At 34.7% G+C, this 18322-nt stretch overlaps 1 protein-coding gene across 5 annotated transcripts in view; it reads left to right on the top strand.

Annotated features, from left to right (window-relative positions):
• Positions 1 to 16153, top strand: part of LOC117243491 (RNA-binding protein 24-like) — a 28442-nt gene extending 12289 nt beyond the window's left edge. For 3 of the 5 annotated variants that reach the window (XM_033511021.1, XM_033511020.1, XM_033511022.1), the window contains 2 exons: positions 11185 to 11555; positions 13185 to 16153. In XM_033511021.1, coding sequence (XP_033366912.1) covers positions 11185 to 11555; positions 13185 to 13348 — 535 coding nt within the window. In that variant the 3' untranslated portion in view covers positions 13349 to 16153. Of the gene's footprint in view, positions 1 to 11184; positions 11624 to 13184 lie in introns of all 5 variants that reach the window. The other 2 variants (XM_033511023.1, XM_033511024.1) reach the window with 2 other exon arrangements.
• The last annotated feature ends 2169 nt before the right edge of the window (positions 16154 to 18322 follow it).

Raw genomic sequence — 18322 nt, 5'->3', positions numbered from 1 at the left:
CTACGAAGAGAAAAAAGAACCAGAAATACATTCGTTCCTGTTTTACTAACAAAAATTGTCGTAACGTTTCTCAATATCGTTATCTCCCGTATTATAAATTTCGAGTAAATACCGGCGTTTTTAAATATCTTAATTCTAAGGGAAAAAAGAAAATATTTACTAACGCATTACCATTTGATGTATGAACGAATTTTGTTCAAATGAAACGGAGATTCGTCAAGTGTACAGGCTCCGCTAACCATTATAATATTAATAACCTTGTGTGTGTGGTTAAGGCTTACACTACACTTGGTGTCGCTATTGGTGTTGTATTTTTTGGTGTTGTACGTGGTGGTTTTTGGACTTTAATATAACACGGTGTACCGTCTGTCATTAGGAAATTGAAGAAAACAAGCCTGGAAATCGAAGTATTCCTTGTAACTTGTTTTTACAGGGACATAAATATTTTATGCCATGACAATGCAATATCAAAATTATGTACTGGTAATTAGCAAAGCTGCAATGCAAAATGCCAGTAAATATTTCTTTCTTTGAAACGAGCTATCAAACGAATGTTCTTATTTGAATCGAAAGACAACGGGAGGCGCCCTGACTTGTGTTACATTACGTTTCACAGTGAAATTGAACGTGAAAATAATTACATTTTATGTGATCTAGTAAGTCCAAAAGAAATTTACGTGTAAAATGTTCGGTAGATAATAGGTACAAAAATTACGATAATTTTACATTCAATTTTTATTTATGATAGGACAACGATGCAAACTATCTTTTTTTAAACTGATTGGGGAGAAATTGGTACTTTAAATCACGTAACTAACTTATACATATATGATAATTTGTTAAAACGTCGTAGATAAAGTCGTAGTGGCTTAGTAAAAATAACTTTCATGTTTTTATTTTATAATTTCTGAATAATATTAAAATTATTGCCCGTCGTCATTTACTCCAAAACTGCAAAACAAAAATATCTTTCTATTTATAGTAAAAGAATTAGAATGAGAGAATTTTGCCAATATAAAATATCATCAAATATTAAATACGCAAATTCAATATATATCTCGATTATTAATATGAAAGAAGATTGGCAAGAATATCATTTACATCGAACGCATAATCGTAGATCCGTGTTGCGAAGCACATGTCCTCAAATTAGCGGAACGTAGGTGGAAAAGTGAAATCCAACACCGACCAGAAGATGTGTTGTACGTCAGAGAGGATTTTCTCGGTGCTAGTAAATTCGTAGTGTCGTAAGCTTTCACAACGGTCCGTCGCGCCGTCGACGACTACGACCACGACGATGACACGCCTCGCATCTCGCTTCAGCCATCTTGGAGATTCTGGCGTTGGTCCAATCTTTATTTAGATCCACCTGTCCCCCGTGTCAGCTTCTATGTTTGAGCCATTCCGTCGAGGGTTTCTACGGGAGAATTTTTAACACGAATTAAAACTGTTCTTTCTCTGTGAACGGAATTACAAAGAGCCGTGCCATAATGAAAATTTCTATTTCTATTGGGGTTGGTCGTTCTCCTTTATATCAGTAAATTCCTCTTTCACGATCCGTTTTAGTGTTCGTATTATTAGATGAGACAATTGTTATAATCGCGAGTCTTTATGACTTTTTAATTTTTGATTGATTAGAAGCGTTTCAATAAAATAGACTCATAAATTATTCTTTAATTTACATCGGATACGTGAGGATTATTTCCTCGATTTTAATATTTTATATCTTATTCTATCTGATACTAATTTGTAAATAATTGAGGTAGTACTGCTAATATTACGTGTATTCTAGTATAATACACGTTATATTATTGATATAAAATATACTGTAGGTCGCAATTGCAAAACTAATTTAAGATGAACTACTTCATATACATAAGTATAATTGTTAATGATAAATATAGAGCTTTTGCTTCGAATTAATTAAATTCTTCATATAAAGTGCTTTTATCTGTTAGACATTTCGACAAAAATTAGTACCGAATACGAAACTGAAACGTACGCAATAATCATATTTTGTTGGAATCCATCCATTGCAAAGCTAGATGAGTGATGTTAATATATTCATCAGAGTTAGCCATGAATTTGTCGTAGTTGAAGTATTGCTTTTAGAAAAGAGGTTCATAGTCGGCGCTCCGTATGGAATGTCTGTTTCTATTTTCATTGTCGATGCTTCTATCCACCTGTCGTTGTCACTCATTCGGCGAGTCTTATACACTCCTACTGCAGATAAACATTCTAGTTTCTGGCGCTTAATTTTGCAGTGGTAAAATCAAGTATTCCAAATAACCGTAAAATAAGTCCTCCTGAATGTCGTGTTTCAAGTTACGTTTTACGAGATCATAATTTTTTGCACGTTCGAAGCGCAGTTTATTACCTTAATATCTCAAGGACGACCATGAATAATCAGTTTTTCAACACATAATGATACATGTACTGAAAGATAAATTTATATTTTCGCTGCTAGGTTGCTGCCTTTTCTTTTACGTAATTCCTTTAACAGTTAGTCATTTAACGTGTAGGTACTGGAAAAAAGCTATTCCAATAAATTACTGTACTTTGCATCGAAATGTTTATATATCTTGGTTAATTCTCAGATCTCTATTTCCGTGAGCTGTGTTCCAGAAATCTTCGTACAAATCTACTTTAATAACATTTTTCGAAGTTCGCGTTCACCTTCATTTATTTACTTTTCGTCGATGCTCTACTTTCTTCGACCTTGGGTTGCCACATTTCCACGTCCAAGTTATTCTAATCGGACTGGTAGTTTGAATAGTAGTAGAAGAACGTGCTATCAAAAAAACAATTAAGTTGTGGAAGAACCACCCTCGAACTCACCATTGGTCTGTTCTGCTTCCCAAGGATTGGCAGATCATCCTATTGGATTATCCACGGCGCCGGCGCTCATACAATTTGTACACTGCGCATTGACTCTACAAGTATACACACGCGTACACATACAAATTGATACGCATACATCGCAGAGCTGACGATTAAACAGGTATTCTGTAACGCACAGGTGTTCGGATATACCTATACACTCTGGAAAGTACGGTACTCATCAACACGCAATCCGGAAACAAACTAAAGGGAAAATTACGGTGCGACCACCTGGCACACGTGCCGTCACAGTTTCACGTGTATGTGTGAACTTGATGATGTTATATGGGACAATTTTCGAACTCCCTAAAAATGTACCTGAAATCATAAGATCATATAGAAATCGTGTCAAATATTCTTTCACTAATTGTATTGCGAATTAACAAAAATTAACTTGAGACAAGGAATACATAGTTTTATCAAAATTTCGCGCATCGTCTATTATTAACTGTATCAAATAAATAGGTAAATATATAGGAGTGAAATGTAATTAATGTATTCAATGATATAATTAGCCAGATTATCTAAATTAGAGACTTAATAATTTTGTTGCTTATAGTATTGTTATTTCATTGAGGATGTTTCATTGAAATTAGAGAGGCTTATTCGTATGTAAATAGCGTAATTTCAATGTCATCGATTGCATGGTATACATAGATAGTATTAGATTTTCAGTATTTGGATATAACATTGAAATTATGAACCATTGTTTTACGATATATTATGTATACAAATATAGCTTTTCCAACTCTTCAAGGGTTTCATTTAAAAAGACAATGTAAGATAAAGCCAATTTGAAAATTTTGTCATCTAATTATGGAAACATACAAATTGTTTATTTTCTAATGTGACATTTTTCAACTTCGATGTACTTTATGTACTGATGCTCCAGTGTTTTCATGTCCTGCACCAAGGAAATTTATTTCTTGAAATTTTTTCCACATGCAATCGTCAATCACTAAGGAGTTATTTCAGTTTCATGAATACATAGGTAGAGCCTGTGGAGGAAGTCGAGGAAATTAAATCTGGAGGAAATATAATGGGAAGACAAGTTATACTTCAATTCAATAAAGTAATTTTTGCTGCAGTTAAATGGAGATTCGCGGATGTCAAAGTAGCTTCTTTTAAATTAAGTTTCGTAAGAAACTACTTCAGAGTCAGAGGTAGATCAATTTCAAAACTTGAAATTTCATCACAAAACAGATACGGTTTTATCATGTCCAATAGTATTCTACGTTCATTTGAAGTTGTTCTAGAAACCGTATCCTTGCGCTCACAAGTCATACATTTAAATTAAAGGAATTTGCAATTACGATACTTTTGATTATTCCCCATTTCGTTTAAGGCTAGGCATGGCTAAATTAGACGTTTCATAAGTTTCTAGCGAATTCTTACAACCCTCGTACATATAACGAACGTTTCGTGTACTTGAATATACAAGTCCTTGGAAGCGTGCGCGCATGAATTAGAAGGGACTATTAAGTATCTTTGTCCACGCGCCCGCCCTCGCGTTACTTCGCGTAGTCAGGAGATCTTAATCGCGGTGTACGACCACTTTGCGTCGGAAATCGAGGGTGGTCACTTAGGTATGTCACGAAAGGACAATGCAAACCTTTCCGTGACTATGAAACGCCTTTTTTGTTTCTCTCTCTCACTCTCACTCTGTTTTTCTCTCTCTCTCACTCTCTCTCTCTCTTTCTTTTTCTTATTTATCTATCTACCTATCCGTCCATTCATATATTTTATACTCTTAACTGCTCTTTCTAACTTTCTCTTCCCTTATTATCTTCTAATATTTCTGCTTGTGCTTTTGTGACCAATTGCACAGTATGAACGGAAATTCCTGGATGATACGATCAGTCTAGTTTAAACTTCGCGAGGACGGATCTCGATTTTCTTCCTAAATTGTGATAAATTTTTACTTTTTATTTCGAAATTAGCTCGTTTTTACAACTATTCATTGTTCTTTATTTGCGACTGATAATCTTCATACACGGAGTAATTAAGGGAAAGATGGTACAAGAATATGAGATACAAAATTAAATTGAATTTAGGAAAATGTGTATTCTCCAATAATATTGTTCCTCTGTATCCATGAGTGTTCTGCGTAACGTTATTCCAATCGTTAAGATCGCTTCCTCAAATAGTTCCGTATGATTTCATTGCATAATTTTATTAATTATGAATTACTTGTCCAGCAGATACCTATCTTAAATCACCCAATCTTGGCACATGTATTACGAAATTGTATCCTTTAACATCAGATACGATTCGTTGGAATCGATTTCGAGAGCGAATATGAAATATTGAACAATTTAACAAACAATTTAAAGTACGTGCTACGTTTAGATCCATTGACAACTGAATTAATAATACCTTAATATCTCATAAGTTTATCGGTATTGGTATCTATTTTTATCAGTTCGAAGTGGAACGAAAATGACATTCTCTTTTTGTAATTGTCAGTACGTGATGGTCACACTTAATCCCAGGAGAAATTGTGTGGTATATGGCATGTTTTTTTCGTTCACAAGCATATCCACGGGTTACATCGATCGTATGAAAACTTCTATGCGAGTCTCCTCGTGATGTGTCGCCGACAATTTCTCATCGCGAAAATTATGCTGACCATTAAAACAACCGCCTCGTTTTTGCACGAAGATCCCAAGGACGAATGCGCCGGGCGATCAATGTTATTGCTCGGAAATTATTCTGTTATAGTTAGGTCGAACTCATTGTTGACAATTAGTCACACTATTCATTGAGTACCGTGCTATTACATCGTCTGAATGTTTAAAATCTACGATTACCTTTTAATTAGATGAAAATGCGATATACAGGGTGGTTGGTAACTGGTGGTACAAGCGGAAAGGGGGTGATTCTACGCGAAAAAAGAAGTCGCAAATATAGAGCGAAAATTTTTCGTTCGAGGCTTTGTTTTCGAGTAAATCGACTTTGAATTTTCGCTCGGTACGCGTGCACTTTGTCACGTCTCGTTATAATGGATCTCACTGTAGATCGTTGCCTCGATGGAAAAATTAAACAAAAAAAGTTAAAAAAAAAATTTTATTCTATATTTTCGACTTCCTTTTTCGCGTAGAATCATCCCCTTTCCGCTTGTACCACCAGTTACCAGCCACCGTATATCGTTCAAATTTGTAATAATTTTTTTTCATCGGTAATTGATCATATATCTAATTGTATCTCATATTGATATTGTTATATACGATACACATGAATATTTAATCCTTCTAAAAACGGTTTTATACACTTCTTTTAGTTTCCAAAAATTGAATCAGATTTCACTTTAAGTCCTTTAAGTCCTTTCGATATCGTTGATCATTAATAGCAAATGACTTTCTGAAGAATAATTTTCATTACATGGATAATTGAATTAATAAAGAATATTCATAAAGAAAATTTCGAAAATTTGCAACAAAAAACTTTGTTTAATTTGTGTACACTTTTTCCCATGTAGACGATAATTAACAACAAGCATAGATAAATCGATTCGATTTAGATATGTGAATTGTGATGCAAAATCTGAGTACGATCTTGAATCTTTCGATCTTTCGTAATTAAAATTTACGTTAGAATGATCGAAAAAGGTTCACTGGTTTCCAATGCCAACTCGGTTAACTAGAATGTGTTGTGCGCGACTGTCAGTTGTCTAAAGTGATATTAGAATTAGAAGGTATTGACAACTAGGAAGATATATGTACACGTTGGGTAGAACAATATATAGAGAAATGAAGATAGAGGGGGTAAAATAAAAACACGCAGAGTAGAAAATGCGGGGTTGAGGACACGCGAGCCATCCATAATGCACAGACCGCGGTGAAGATGCGTCAGCAAGATAAATCCAATAGAAAATGGAGGAAAAAAAAAGATCATACAAAAGTTGATGAGGCGATTTCGTGAATTTATTAAGTTGTCCAAGGTCTGGACTGAAAATCGTGCAATGCAGATATTCAATATTGCATTTCAGTTACGTAAGTTTTTAATAAATATGGTTGAGATTGACGTAAAAATGAAAAATTTAACAACGATGTAGTATAAAAAATTCGTGTAAGAAATGACTGAATGTACTATTTTAAGTAATTTTTAAGTTTGTTGAAGTAGTAAAGCACAGGGATCAAGTCTAAAATAGAATGAATAAATAAATAGGGAAATGAGAAAATTCTTTAATATATTTAAAAATATTAGTATATAATATTACTTACTGTAATATCAATTTTTAATCGCATTACATATTAACAAATAGATTCGCCTTGTTATTTTACATGATGTAACGGAATTTTAAATAATTTATCCTCTTAAGGGCTCACTGAGTTTTAGAAAAATGTGTGGAAAAGAAACGCTTTACGTAATATTACGATTTTTATCGAATGCGATATTACGGAAGTAGAATTTTAAGATTGTACGCAACAAACGTAATATTACGAAAGTGGGGCTTAAGAGGTTAAGACGATAATAAGTATGTACTTTCTCGGAGTTTCTATGTTTGTGTATGTACATATATAATGTCATCAGGAATAGACTTCGGTAACAAATATTCATTGAAGCAAAAATTCTTATTTGCAAAATTCTTGTTTGTAAATCAGATTACTTTGTCGTCATTCGCAGTTAAACAGAAATATTCAAGCATGGAAATAAACTTGATTCGAAATAACCTATTAATTTCCGTAAACTTGGCGTGGAGTTCTCGCCGGGGGAAATTGTCAGAATCGAGAAATTGGCTGCAAGTACCTCGAGAAAGCATCTGGTGGCCATCTGGTAACAAGCCAAGTGTAATATTTTTACGACGATCGCCGATATACCAATCTCTTAGACGATCAGTTCGGCAAAAAAATATAGCAGGTGATGTCTTTTTATGCATTCAGTGTGACAATAATAAAGCATTGTAAACCTAAGCTCGATCGCGTGGCATTTACACCAACATCGCGTTTAATAGATCGACGATTATTTGCGTAAATTAAAATGTTAAAACGTTTGTTTCAATCTTACCTCTATCATCTTCATTTATTCTGTAAGTTATGTTTTATGATATTTTCCTGATTTCATCTTCGTTTTGCCAACACTATGTAGACTCGTTTTATAAATGTTTCTAATTTATGATAACTATTACTTAAGGATTTTACCAGTTATAAATGTATATTACAGTTTATCCAGTATTTACGAACGTGATATATAAGGATGAATATTTTTACGTTATTACGAAAATTTCTTCATATAAATTGATTAAAGATTATAGGTATGCAGAGATACTTTTGTAATTCCATACTACTTGCCTTATTTTTGTCATTTCTTTGCTATATTTCATTCTTTCTTTCATACGAACGTTGCTATAATGTTATTAATATCCCACGTAAGTAATCTTTTAAAACGTGCAATTAATCGAAACAGACAATAACTGAAATTACAATTAATTTTTTGTTATTCGATCTTGTAACGTATCGTTTCAACTCAAGTCACTGGTTAACAAAATGTTCGTTTTAACCGAGTTATATTAATATCGTTTTACTTATCAATATCAATTTGTTCATGATTTATTGATTTATTAATGATGTCAGATAATTGTTTTATCGTTTCATTTTGTTTCTTTAATTCTTTTATTTTCATTAAAAATACAGAATTTCGTAGCGAATCAGAATAGTAACTCAATTTTGAGACGACGGGTAAGAAATACGCGCTACTGAGAACGTTTTCGACGTTCATTAATCTATGTTGATGTGCACTAATTCGACGAAGCAAACTATCGTTCGAAGCCACAGGACAACATATTGATTTCCTTCGTGGACTGGACACTAGCTATTATCGATCCGCGAAAAAGTTCAGGGCTGTCTCCTGTGTTTGTATGTATGTCCTTTCAAAACGCGATTTGCTGGTTACATGTCTGTTATAAAAATTACACGCAAAAGTATGAAACAGTTACCAAACAACGTATTAATAATTACGTGAAATATCGTGTTTAACAATACTATAATATAGGTACAAATGAAAAAAAAAAAATATTCTACAGATGTAGCAAAAAAACTTTCACTTGAAACGTAAGTTTCGCATCTTTCATATTTTAATATTTATATAATTATTAATTACAGCTGAAGGCAACGAATTAATTTCGATACCGGTTTTTAGTTTCATACAGCTAAACGATCAATTATCGGTAAGAATTTGCAGAAAGATAATTGAGTTTGAAGGGTCGTTGGTTAAAAGAAAATGATCGTGTCACGATAAATTGAAGAACGCGCTAAGGAGAATCGTGACGGGGCGGCAAGTTTTTACACGCGATCGTTTCGCGTTGAAAAAGAAAAAGAGGGAAAAGAGATAGAGACAGAGGCACTGCCGTGGAACGTATCACTTTTCTGTTTCTTTCTTACGCCTGTGAATTTTAGGTATACTAACGTTGGTGTTAGGTAATCGTGTGCCGTGTATCGAGAAGTATCTTTATATTCGTGAAATGACCTACACACACGTTTGTCGTTGGTTTGTTGTTGTTTTGCCGACACATTGAGGATTTTTTTTTTATTTTATTGGATTTGTTGCGCATTTTTTTTGTCACGCCTTAGTGATACCACACTGTTACCATTCTCATAACGCGCCGCTTTCCGTCCACCTGCCCTCCCTTGTCCTTTACTCACGCATCGAATAATTCCTACACGAACACTACACATTTACATTCGCGTTTTTATCGAGTAATATATCGTTTGCAGTGGTATACACGTGAAAGTAACATTGAAATGATGGCATAAAACGCGGATAATACTCAGATTCGATTATCAAATGTTATATCAAAGTACGGTTTCAGATAACACAGAATTGATTATTAATACAGTGACACATGTTTTTACAGGAAAAACTTTACGACCATTAATCCTCTCAAAGTGGAATTCACGTAAAAGTTCGTTTCTTTCTTGATCGTATTTTCGACTATTTCCTGGCACAGCTATGGCGTCGGGAGCCATGAAATACAAATACGAACGCGTAGTCACATAATGTCAAGTCCGAGTCCATTAGCGATCGTCGTGTTATCTGTTGGAGAAAGTTAGCTATTACCAAACGCTTTTCCAATAAACCGTTTATCTTAATTGAGGGAGGGGTAAAGTACGAGATTGTATTCGCGCTTTACTTAGCTGCACGCAGAACATCGCTTGCGTGGAACATTCACTATACACATAGTTCTACACGCGCAAGTTTCCAACCGTCTTCCTTTCACTCTTTTCCTCCAGTTCTTAACTGCACAGGGAGAAATGTACTGTTAAAGCTTCCGGTGTCCATCAAGTTCGGTTGATTACCTTAGAAAAGGTAAGAGAGATGATAATAGAATCAAGAAACTCGATGGACCACAGATTGTTACGAACAGCAAGTGTGATTACGTAGGACTAAATGATCCTGGTGGACTAAACACAAGGAAAAAATGATTGTTTGAAACTAAAATGAGAAATATTTGGAATACCTTGCAGCTTGTTAATTATAGCAATTGCTATAGCGTTAGCTACTATGTACCCAACATATTGCAATTGCTTTACTATTTTCCAATGTAAGTTCAAACACACAGTACCAAGGGTTGATATTATTGGCTTCTGCATCTAGAAGATGATTGCGTTTTTTGATTTAATACACATAAATATTTATGAGTATTATTATGCCATACTAGTACGAAGTCTTTTTCTTCAAATCTATGAAAAACATGTATAAGGACCAAACAGATGGAGTAATTCGTACAAATTAAGTAAACGGAAGACTAGTAGAGAAGTTAAGAAACGCGATACTCTGACCGCATATAGTTTTGTTACGATATAAAAAATAATGAGAATAATACAAGGTATTTCACGAAAGTCCATTACACAAATCAAAGACACAAAACAGATCTCCACAACATAAAAAGAATAATTTTCACTTAAGTGTCATGAATACATTAATTTCTTTGAACTTCGTACAAAATCTATATAGAAGAGGAAACAGCGATAAAAAAGTATTCAGCAAATCCTTGAATCTTTTAAATATTAAAAAACAGAACAAGAATTGCAAATGAAACGTTGCGTAAATAGGATTTACTATCGTACTAAAAGTGAAATGATTTTAGTCGCCAATAATATCAACTGACTACCTTATAATCGTTTTATTATAACTATCCAGTATACAACCGTATAACGTTTTAAACGGCTCGTTGCCAGTGTTATAGTGTTAATTTCCTAGTCCACCATGATTAACCAGCGAGTATTCTTCGTATTAGATGTATGAGTGCCGTTGCGTGATCGTTGACCGTAGAACTGTCTAACCGTTGGATGATTTTGGTTTCAGGGTGCCACCAGGTTACGTGTACCAGTCGCCTTACCTGGCGGCTGCGGCGCCAGGTGGTTTGGTACCGCTTCCGGCGACACAGTTGACCCATGCAGCAGCGATGGCAGCAGCGTCACAATTTTACGAGTACCAAAACGTCGCGGCAGCGGCCGCCACGTATCCGGGAACATCGTACAATTTCGCCGAGGCGTATCCTTATACCAGCGCCGCCGCGGCTGGTATGTGTTTGAAAAGTGTCCAGAGCAAGGACAGCAACGGGCTGATACACCACCACCAGCAGCACAACGGTAGCAGCCCTGCGGTGCTGGCACGCCAACGATTGGAGAAAGCTCTCCTGCCGCCCTTTCTGCCGTCCGTGCTACGTAGCAACGGTAGAAAATTATTAGAAAACCAAGCGCACCGAAAGAGAAGAAACGCAAGCGATAGAGCGAACGGAAATGTATGCGAGAGTGAGAGAGAATAAAAGAGGAATTGGATCATATCGTTCTTCTGTTTTTGTCGTAGTGAAGTAGCTCTACTTCCATGAGGAATCTCTGCAAGATTCCCACAAATTTTCCAAATTAACTATCAAACTTATTCTTCAAATGTGCACAAGTTTTTACCGGGTTTCAATTAGTTTTTTTCTCTTTTTACAAAGTTAATCTCACATTTATTCTCGAAAAGTTAAAAAAAATAGTTCGAATTTGTTAATGTTTAAAATTTGTTTCTTTCTACTGTATATCTAAAAGTTTTGCAAATTCATAAAGTCGTAGTGTTTAAGGATAAAATATTTCTCTATAAATTTTGAACGCATGTGCGTATAATGTATCTTAATATCTTTTATGTTGTTCATAGAAGATTGCATGTGGAAGCTAGATTACACTTGATAAAGTTTGCGTAACAAGGTAGTTTTAGTAAAGATTAACAATACTTAAAAAGCTGCACGTGTCGACATTTTTGGCAGATTTTTTTGACTATGATGAAATTCGTGTTTTAAGGCTTCTCAAATATCTCGTTTATTGCGTCTTTCTTACTGAGAACGAACCTTAACATGATTCTTAAAAGAAATTGACACAGTGAGATAAAAAATTGATCTCGTACGTTTTTAGAATTAGGGAATGATATCTTTGATATCTTTAGTGGGAATCTTGCTGAGAATATTTTTTATTCGTTTCACTTATCGCTTCTTCACATTTGTATGTTTTGTAGCTCTTTCGATTTACATCAGTTATTGGAAAGCTTTCTCAAAATTAAAGCAATGCAGTTTGCATTTACCAGGAGAACTTTCTACAGTCTGTTTTCCGAAATATGTGCTAAATGATCATTTTATTACTTTCAAGATTATTTGTTATTACTTTTATGTTATTCGTACGTTCTCAGAAATATGATCACACAAAAAGTGCTTGTACAGAGGTTTCTTTAATTTGCGCTGGAATGTTCTGCTGTTGGTATAACAGACATGGTAAAAAGTGGAAATGCAACATTGCATGCTTATGCTGGCTTTGCATTCAACACGATCGACATGCAAATTTTGTTAATGCTCTGATGTGCTGTCTACGGTGGTGGTGGGAAAAATGTCACGATGGATGACAGTAAGCTTTTATCATGCAATGATATTGTCCTGGCAAAGAATCGAAAATGAATTTCGATAAATGTAAGACTTAATCAAAAATGAGTAAAAGTTAAAGATATATTTACAATAATGATATTTTTTTAGGAAGAAGCGTGGGTAATCCTGTTACATTAAAATTCATTAAAAGACATTAAAATTCGGTAATTTAATTTCTCGAAGAAAAATTAAATTGTCAATCTGTGTCAACTGGTTGATTTCCTTCTAGCGAATTATTTAGAGTGGAAAGCGTAAAAGCATATTGTAAATAGAAATGCTTTTGTGCAATATTTGAAAATATACGGTTTACATTCATATTAGTCGTAATCGGTATTGTTTTCTCAAAGGATTACCTGCGCTAAGATCGGAGAAACATCCAGGAGCTTAGAAAGCGGTTTCTTTGTTTTTGCAGCGAACGCAGCAGCAGCAAGTTACGTGACACCGTATACGTATGCGACGTTACCAGGTGCAGCAGCAGGATTACCAGCAGCAGCGGCTGCAGCTGCAACAGCGGCAGGCGCGGCCTTCCCAGGACTCCCGTATCAAACGACGCCTCAGGAAGCAAGATTGCAATAGAAGTTGGACAAATTGCTGCAAGGAAATTCGTACCGTCGTCAATTGTCCCACAGGCATTAAACTCGCAACACAAAACTTGATCCTCGCCGCCGTATAAACGTGTAGTCTTCATCTGCCTCTACGACGACTCAGTTCCTTCCTTATTCGAGGATCAGGCATTATTTGGTGCGGGTGTACCGCGCACGAAGGAGCCATTGTTTCAACTACTCGGAATCTAACTCCACGTTCTCACGAGTTAATTTTGGGAACGACGCCCGATGAGAGGCAGAAAACGAGGAAGCTCCGTGGATGTGATCTGTGTCATTCAGGATCGGCGGTTGGCAGTTTCTTATTAACTTAACATTTAATCTTCCCCACCTTAATCTTCCTTTCCACGTTCTCCTTTATAGGGCCAAACTTTGGCATTCTCGGCCAATGTACTTCGAGATACAAGATGATATGTAATGTTGTTAGCATTATGATTATTTATAACTAATGGAGCACGATGGGTAATAGAAGCTTTCAGTAGACGCGCGAACATTTTAGAAACGCCGGATCTTTGTACGCTTACGTACCGCTCGTACGTTAAGGAAAAATCCGAGATCGAGATCTGCGATGTTGACAGTTACAAGTAACTGAGATACGATTCGAACGACAATTACTCGCTATTAGGTAGAACTGAAAGACTGATCCGTATTCAGAATTGATATTGTTCGAGACATGTATTTTTACGAGATAGTAAGCGTTAATTAAATGATGATAAGTTTTGGGGGATGAAACGGTTACTTCCAGTATCGACGAATAACTTTTGGTGTTCTTCACGAATCGCTATTTCATTGCAATTGTTTATCTTACGATCCTTTAGGACTGAGAGTGATACAGATATCATTTCTGAATATTGGTCAAAAACTATAAACTTTTTACATTTAAATGAATAATTCAGTTTATTTATATTGAACTTAATGAAATATGTTTCCCACTTTATGAAAAAGGAACATCGCTCTTTTTATGGCAGACATATGAAAAATTTAGAACTAAATTGTCCACGAAACTTTAAAGTAACTCTTTATCTATTTAGATACAAAAAGAGCAATAGTTTTTCAATACACTCTCGTTCCTTTATTTTAAAGTACGTAGGGAAGTATTTCTCAATAAGTTAAGTTTGATTTTAAATTACGTTATTATATTTTTAGCAACTCCCGCTTATGTACAAACGATACGTTGTTTTTAATTATTGTAGTAAACGAAGATTAACTTAAAATGTTAAATTTTATAAATTCGACATCAAATGTTTGTTAAACTCTAATTTAGTAAAAACTTTTAGTTTCGTGGAATTAATTTTTTATTCGAAAGTATTCTATTTGAAATTCGCTAAAAAGAATTTTTATTGAACAACTATTCTGAAATGAAAATTCTGTCAATAGATTCAAAAGATTCATTTGAGTAAAGCATATCAAGGGATTGTAAGTAATGACGATTGCGTTACAATTAAACCGATGTTGCCTTAGAATCGCGTGTCAGCGAAATCACCAAGTGTCTTAAGATAATGCCTTCTTTGCATAATTTATAGATGTTATTTAAATGAACAGTGAGGACCAACGGACGAACGAATCGACATTGCTGGTTATCAAATGTTGATAATCATGAAATTAAGCGAAGACGAATACTTAAAAATGAAGACGTAAAAGCACCAAAATTCCGTTGATCAACAAAAACTATTGTTTTGTACGCGAATAAATGTTGTTAGAATTTTTAAATACGAATAATAGGCGTATCATTTAATTTTTAGCGCGACTTCATTATACTTGCGACAATATATTTATTAACGAATTACAGTTGTTATATATTGTTACAATTTATTCTAAATACGGATCAATTTACCTAATTATTAATTCTTCAACGTTAATGTGCGCTACTACTAATTGTTTGTTGCTTAAGAAAAAATTGCAAGACACAAGGAATTCGTTCGTCCCATTTTAAAGTAATCAGGTGCCTTAATTAGCACGACCGAATAATTTTAACGGTTAAAAACTAGTCAGTGTTTCGTTAGCGAGAAACTATTCGCTAACGCGTGTACAGGGGTGAAATAAAAAATATCAGGAGACCAAACGAGGAGATCGAAAATAAAAGAAGTAACTAGCACACAAGAAGGGAGACAGAGGATCAGGCTATGAACAATGAGGCTGTCTAGTCCTAAACCCTTCGAGATGAAGTTAATTAGATTTGTTAGAATTTTAAGTAGAGGTAATATGAACGAAGAAATGGAGATGGTAACCAAAAGTCCTGTAAAAAGTTAGCAAAAAATGCTGTTAGGGAGGCTTAGTGTTAGGAATTAATTATTACATTAATCGTTCGATTAAGATAATAGGAAAATAAATTAATACTATTGATACATGATATTATTATTATTTTATTATTATTTTATTATTATTATTATTATAATTATAAATTGATAATTATTATTACTATTAATTATTGATAATATTATTGTCATTATCGATTACTCACTATTGTTCATGTACTTAATGACAAAGCGAACGCGATACGTGATCGTTCAAATTTACTGCGAACGGAAAAAATCTGTTGCAACGTGATGAAGAAAAACTTTAGGACTAAGCCGTGAGGAATGCGTATTTTCGTCACGGCTACCATCACACTTTCGAATATCCTATACTCTTAGGATTAACGGTTGTAATATATCGCCTGTTATCATTAATAATATTAATATTATACACCCTATTAGTAAGTTAACGAAACGAAACAGAAGTAAATATGTATATCGTCTCGGAGAGAAATAAAAAGCGAATGCGTCTTGGTCTAATGATAGATCGCGACTATTGTTGTCTGTTGCTTTCGCATGTCATCTGAACTCTTTGCAAGAGATGAAACACAAACATTGATTACCGAAAAATCAGAAAAAAAAGAAATAAAATCTTAATTTTCAGAAGATTATATATTATTTAATGGTATCCTCATTGTCCAAACTTATTCCATCAGAAAGTCCTTTATGAATCGTTTGTCTTAATGATACGAAACGAATTACGGGTTTATTCGATGCTATCGTTCACCAGTTTTACGACAAATTTCCTTTTTCTCCTGTAACCAAGGCAAGTGACTTCGTCGCCTCGATGGAACCCGATCTTGTCGTTTTTCGTGGCTAAAGATAATCTTAATGGCCTTGTGGAATTGGACGCCAAGCGTCGCGGCGGGCCGCAAAAACGAGCAAAGGGGAAACCGCCCTCGACGTCTAAGTCAGACCCGCAACGACCGAACAAAAATAACCAGTTGCGCCTTTTGGCAAAATAACTCAACGATTTGGCTTCCTTCGTGAATCTTTATAAATTCGTTACTCTTTGATGTCCTGCCTTACAAAATGTCTTCAAGGAAGGAAAAGTAGAGTTCCTTTAGTTAGATTAGTAGTGTTGGTGGTGTATTTAAAAGTGATGTATATATTTGTACAATCGATTTATTTTTGTGAATTTCGTACATCTATTTTTAAGCTAATATTCCTTCAGAGGATATTCCCATTTAGTGGAGGAAAAAAATTGACGATTCCTTTACTGCATTCTTCTCAAACTGTTATACCTCGTAAATGGTTTCCTACATTTTTACTCCTGAATTCGATAAAATGGTAAAGTTATTGCTTTAGAGGTTGCTGGATGCGAAACTTCAAATTGTGTTTAGCGAATTGACTTCCATGATATATCAATGATTAATCAACCGATCTCTTCAAAATTTTACAAAATAGATACAGTCAAACTTGAACTTTTGTGAGGAGCTGAAAGGATTAGTTCACTGGATGATACGAAAAAAAACTTTAAGAAGAAAATTTATATTGTAGGAATGGCGATGAAAGTAGTAAAGATCAATTTGTACAACCTTTTTATATGTGCTTGCAACGAAAAAGTACGTTTAGTAGATCCATATCAATTCTATACATGCTGAAAATTTCATCGAAATCGATTGATGCAAAAACAAGCGCCAGACGTCGAAATATGTATGGATCATTTAAATTATTATTACATTTATTATTGTTTATTTGAGTTGTGGGTTGGGTTAGAGTAATATCCACTCTACTCTAGTATCTATTCAGTACTAGTGTAATCGGCGTCATTAAGTGGCCGGCATTGTTAACAAGAAATAATTTTTAATGAATTTATTGATATAGGAAATGTTGCACTATCTCTTTATTCGTCATGTATATACTAATGTTATTGTTAGAATTTAATCTTGGAATTAGGATTAATATTCTGTGGAAGACACAATGTTTGTGTTGAAATAATACAATGTGATATTTATTAAACAATTATTTCGAGAGTTATAAATGTGCGTTCTGGAATGTAGACAGTTGGCTAGTTATTCACAGACTGGCTTAGAGACCCATGGCCCTTGAAAAGGTTTAGAGCTCCACTCTCTACGCAGTAATGAGTGTGACCTGTGTGGGTGCTGTGTGGCGTCACATGTGGCACAGAACCTTCTAGTAGCTTCTCGACGTGCTCATCTAGAATGTTCCATCCATATCCTCACGCTTCTTCCGGCGTTTTTTGGAAAAGCATGCACGTGCTAACTGCCGTGGTGCATCTCACAAACGCACGCTAGTGGGGATGGCGCTGGACAACGAACGGAAGAATCCGTATGATCAAACACTCTATCCGCATGCGACTGATATCGTTGTATTCCAACAGTTATAATCAGAATTAGCAAATACATATGTATACATGTTCTCCGAATGAACACACGTAATCTAATGATAACCATATACCATATATATTTCCACTATATTTTTACACGTAGAATGACCTCCTGTCGATTACTTAGTTCTGTCCTGAAATTACCCGTGTTCAAGTATACTTGACAAATTTCTAAACTCGATCTCGAAAACTAAGCCGAAAATGAAAAAATTCTATTCTATATCTTTCTCTTATTTTTACACAGCGAGTCACGCCGTTCCCGCAGTTACATTTTATTCGGACTCTGTATATAAATAATAATAAA

The sequence above is a fragment of the Bombus vosnesenskii genome, unplaced genomic scaffold (genome assembly GCF_011952255.1).
Source record: "Bombus vosnesenskii isolate JDL3184/JDL3185 unplaced genomic scaffold, Bvos_JDL3184-5_v1.1 scf7180000013266, whole genome shotgun sequence".
Lineage (NCBI taxonomy): Eukaryota > Metazoa > Arthropoda > Insecta > Hymenoptera > Apidae > Bombus > Bombus vosnesenskii.
This window is presented reverse-complemented; position numbering and strand designations above follow the sequence as displayed.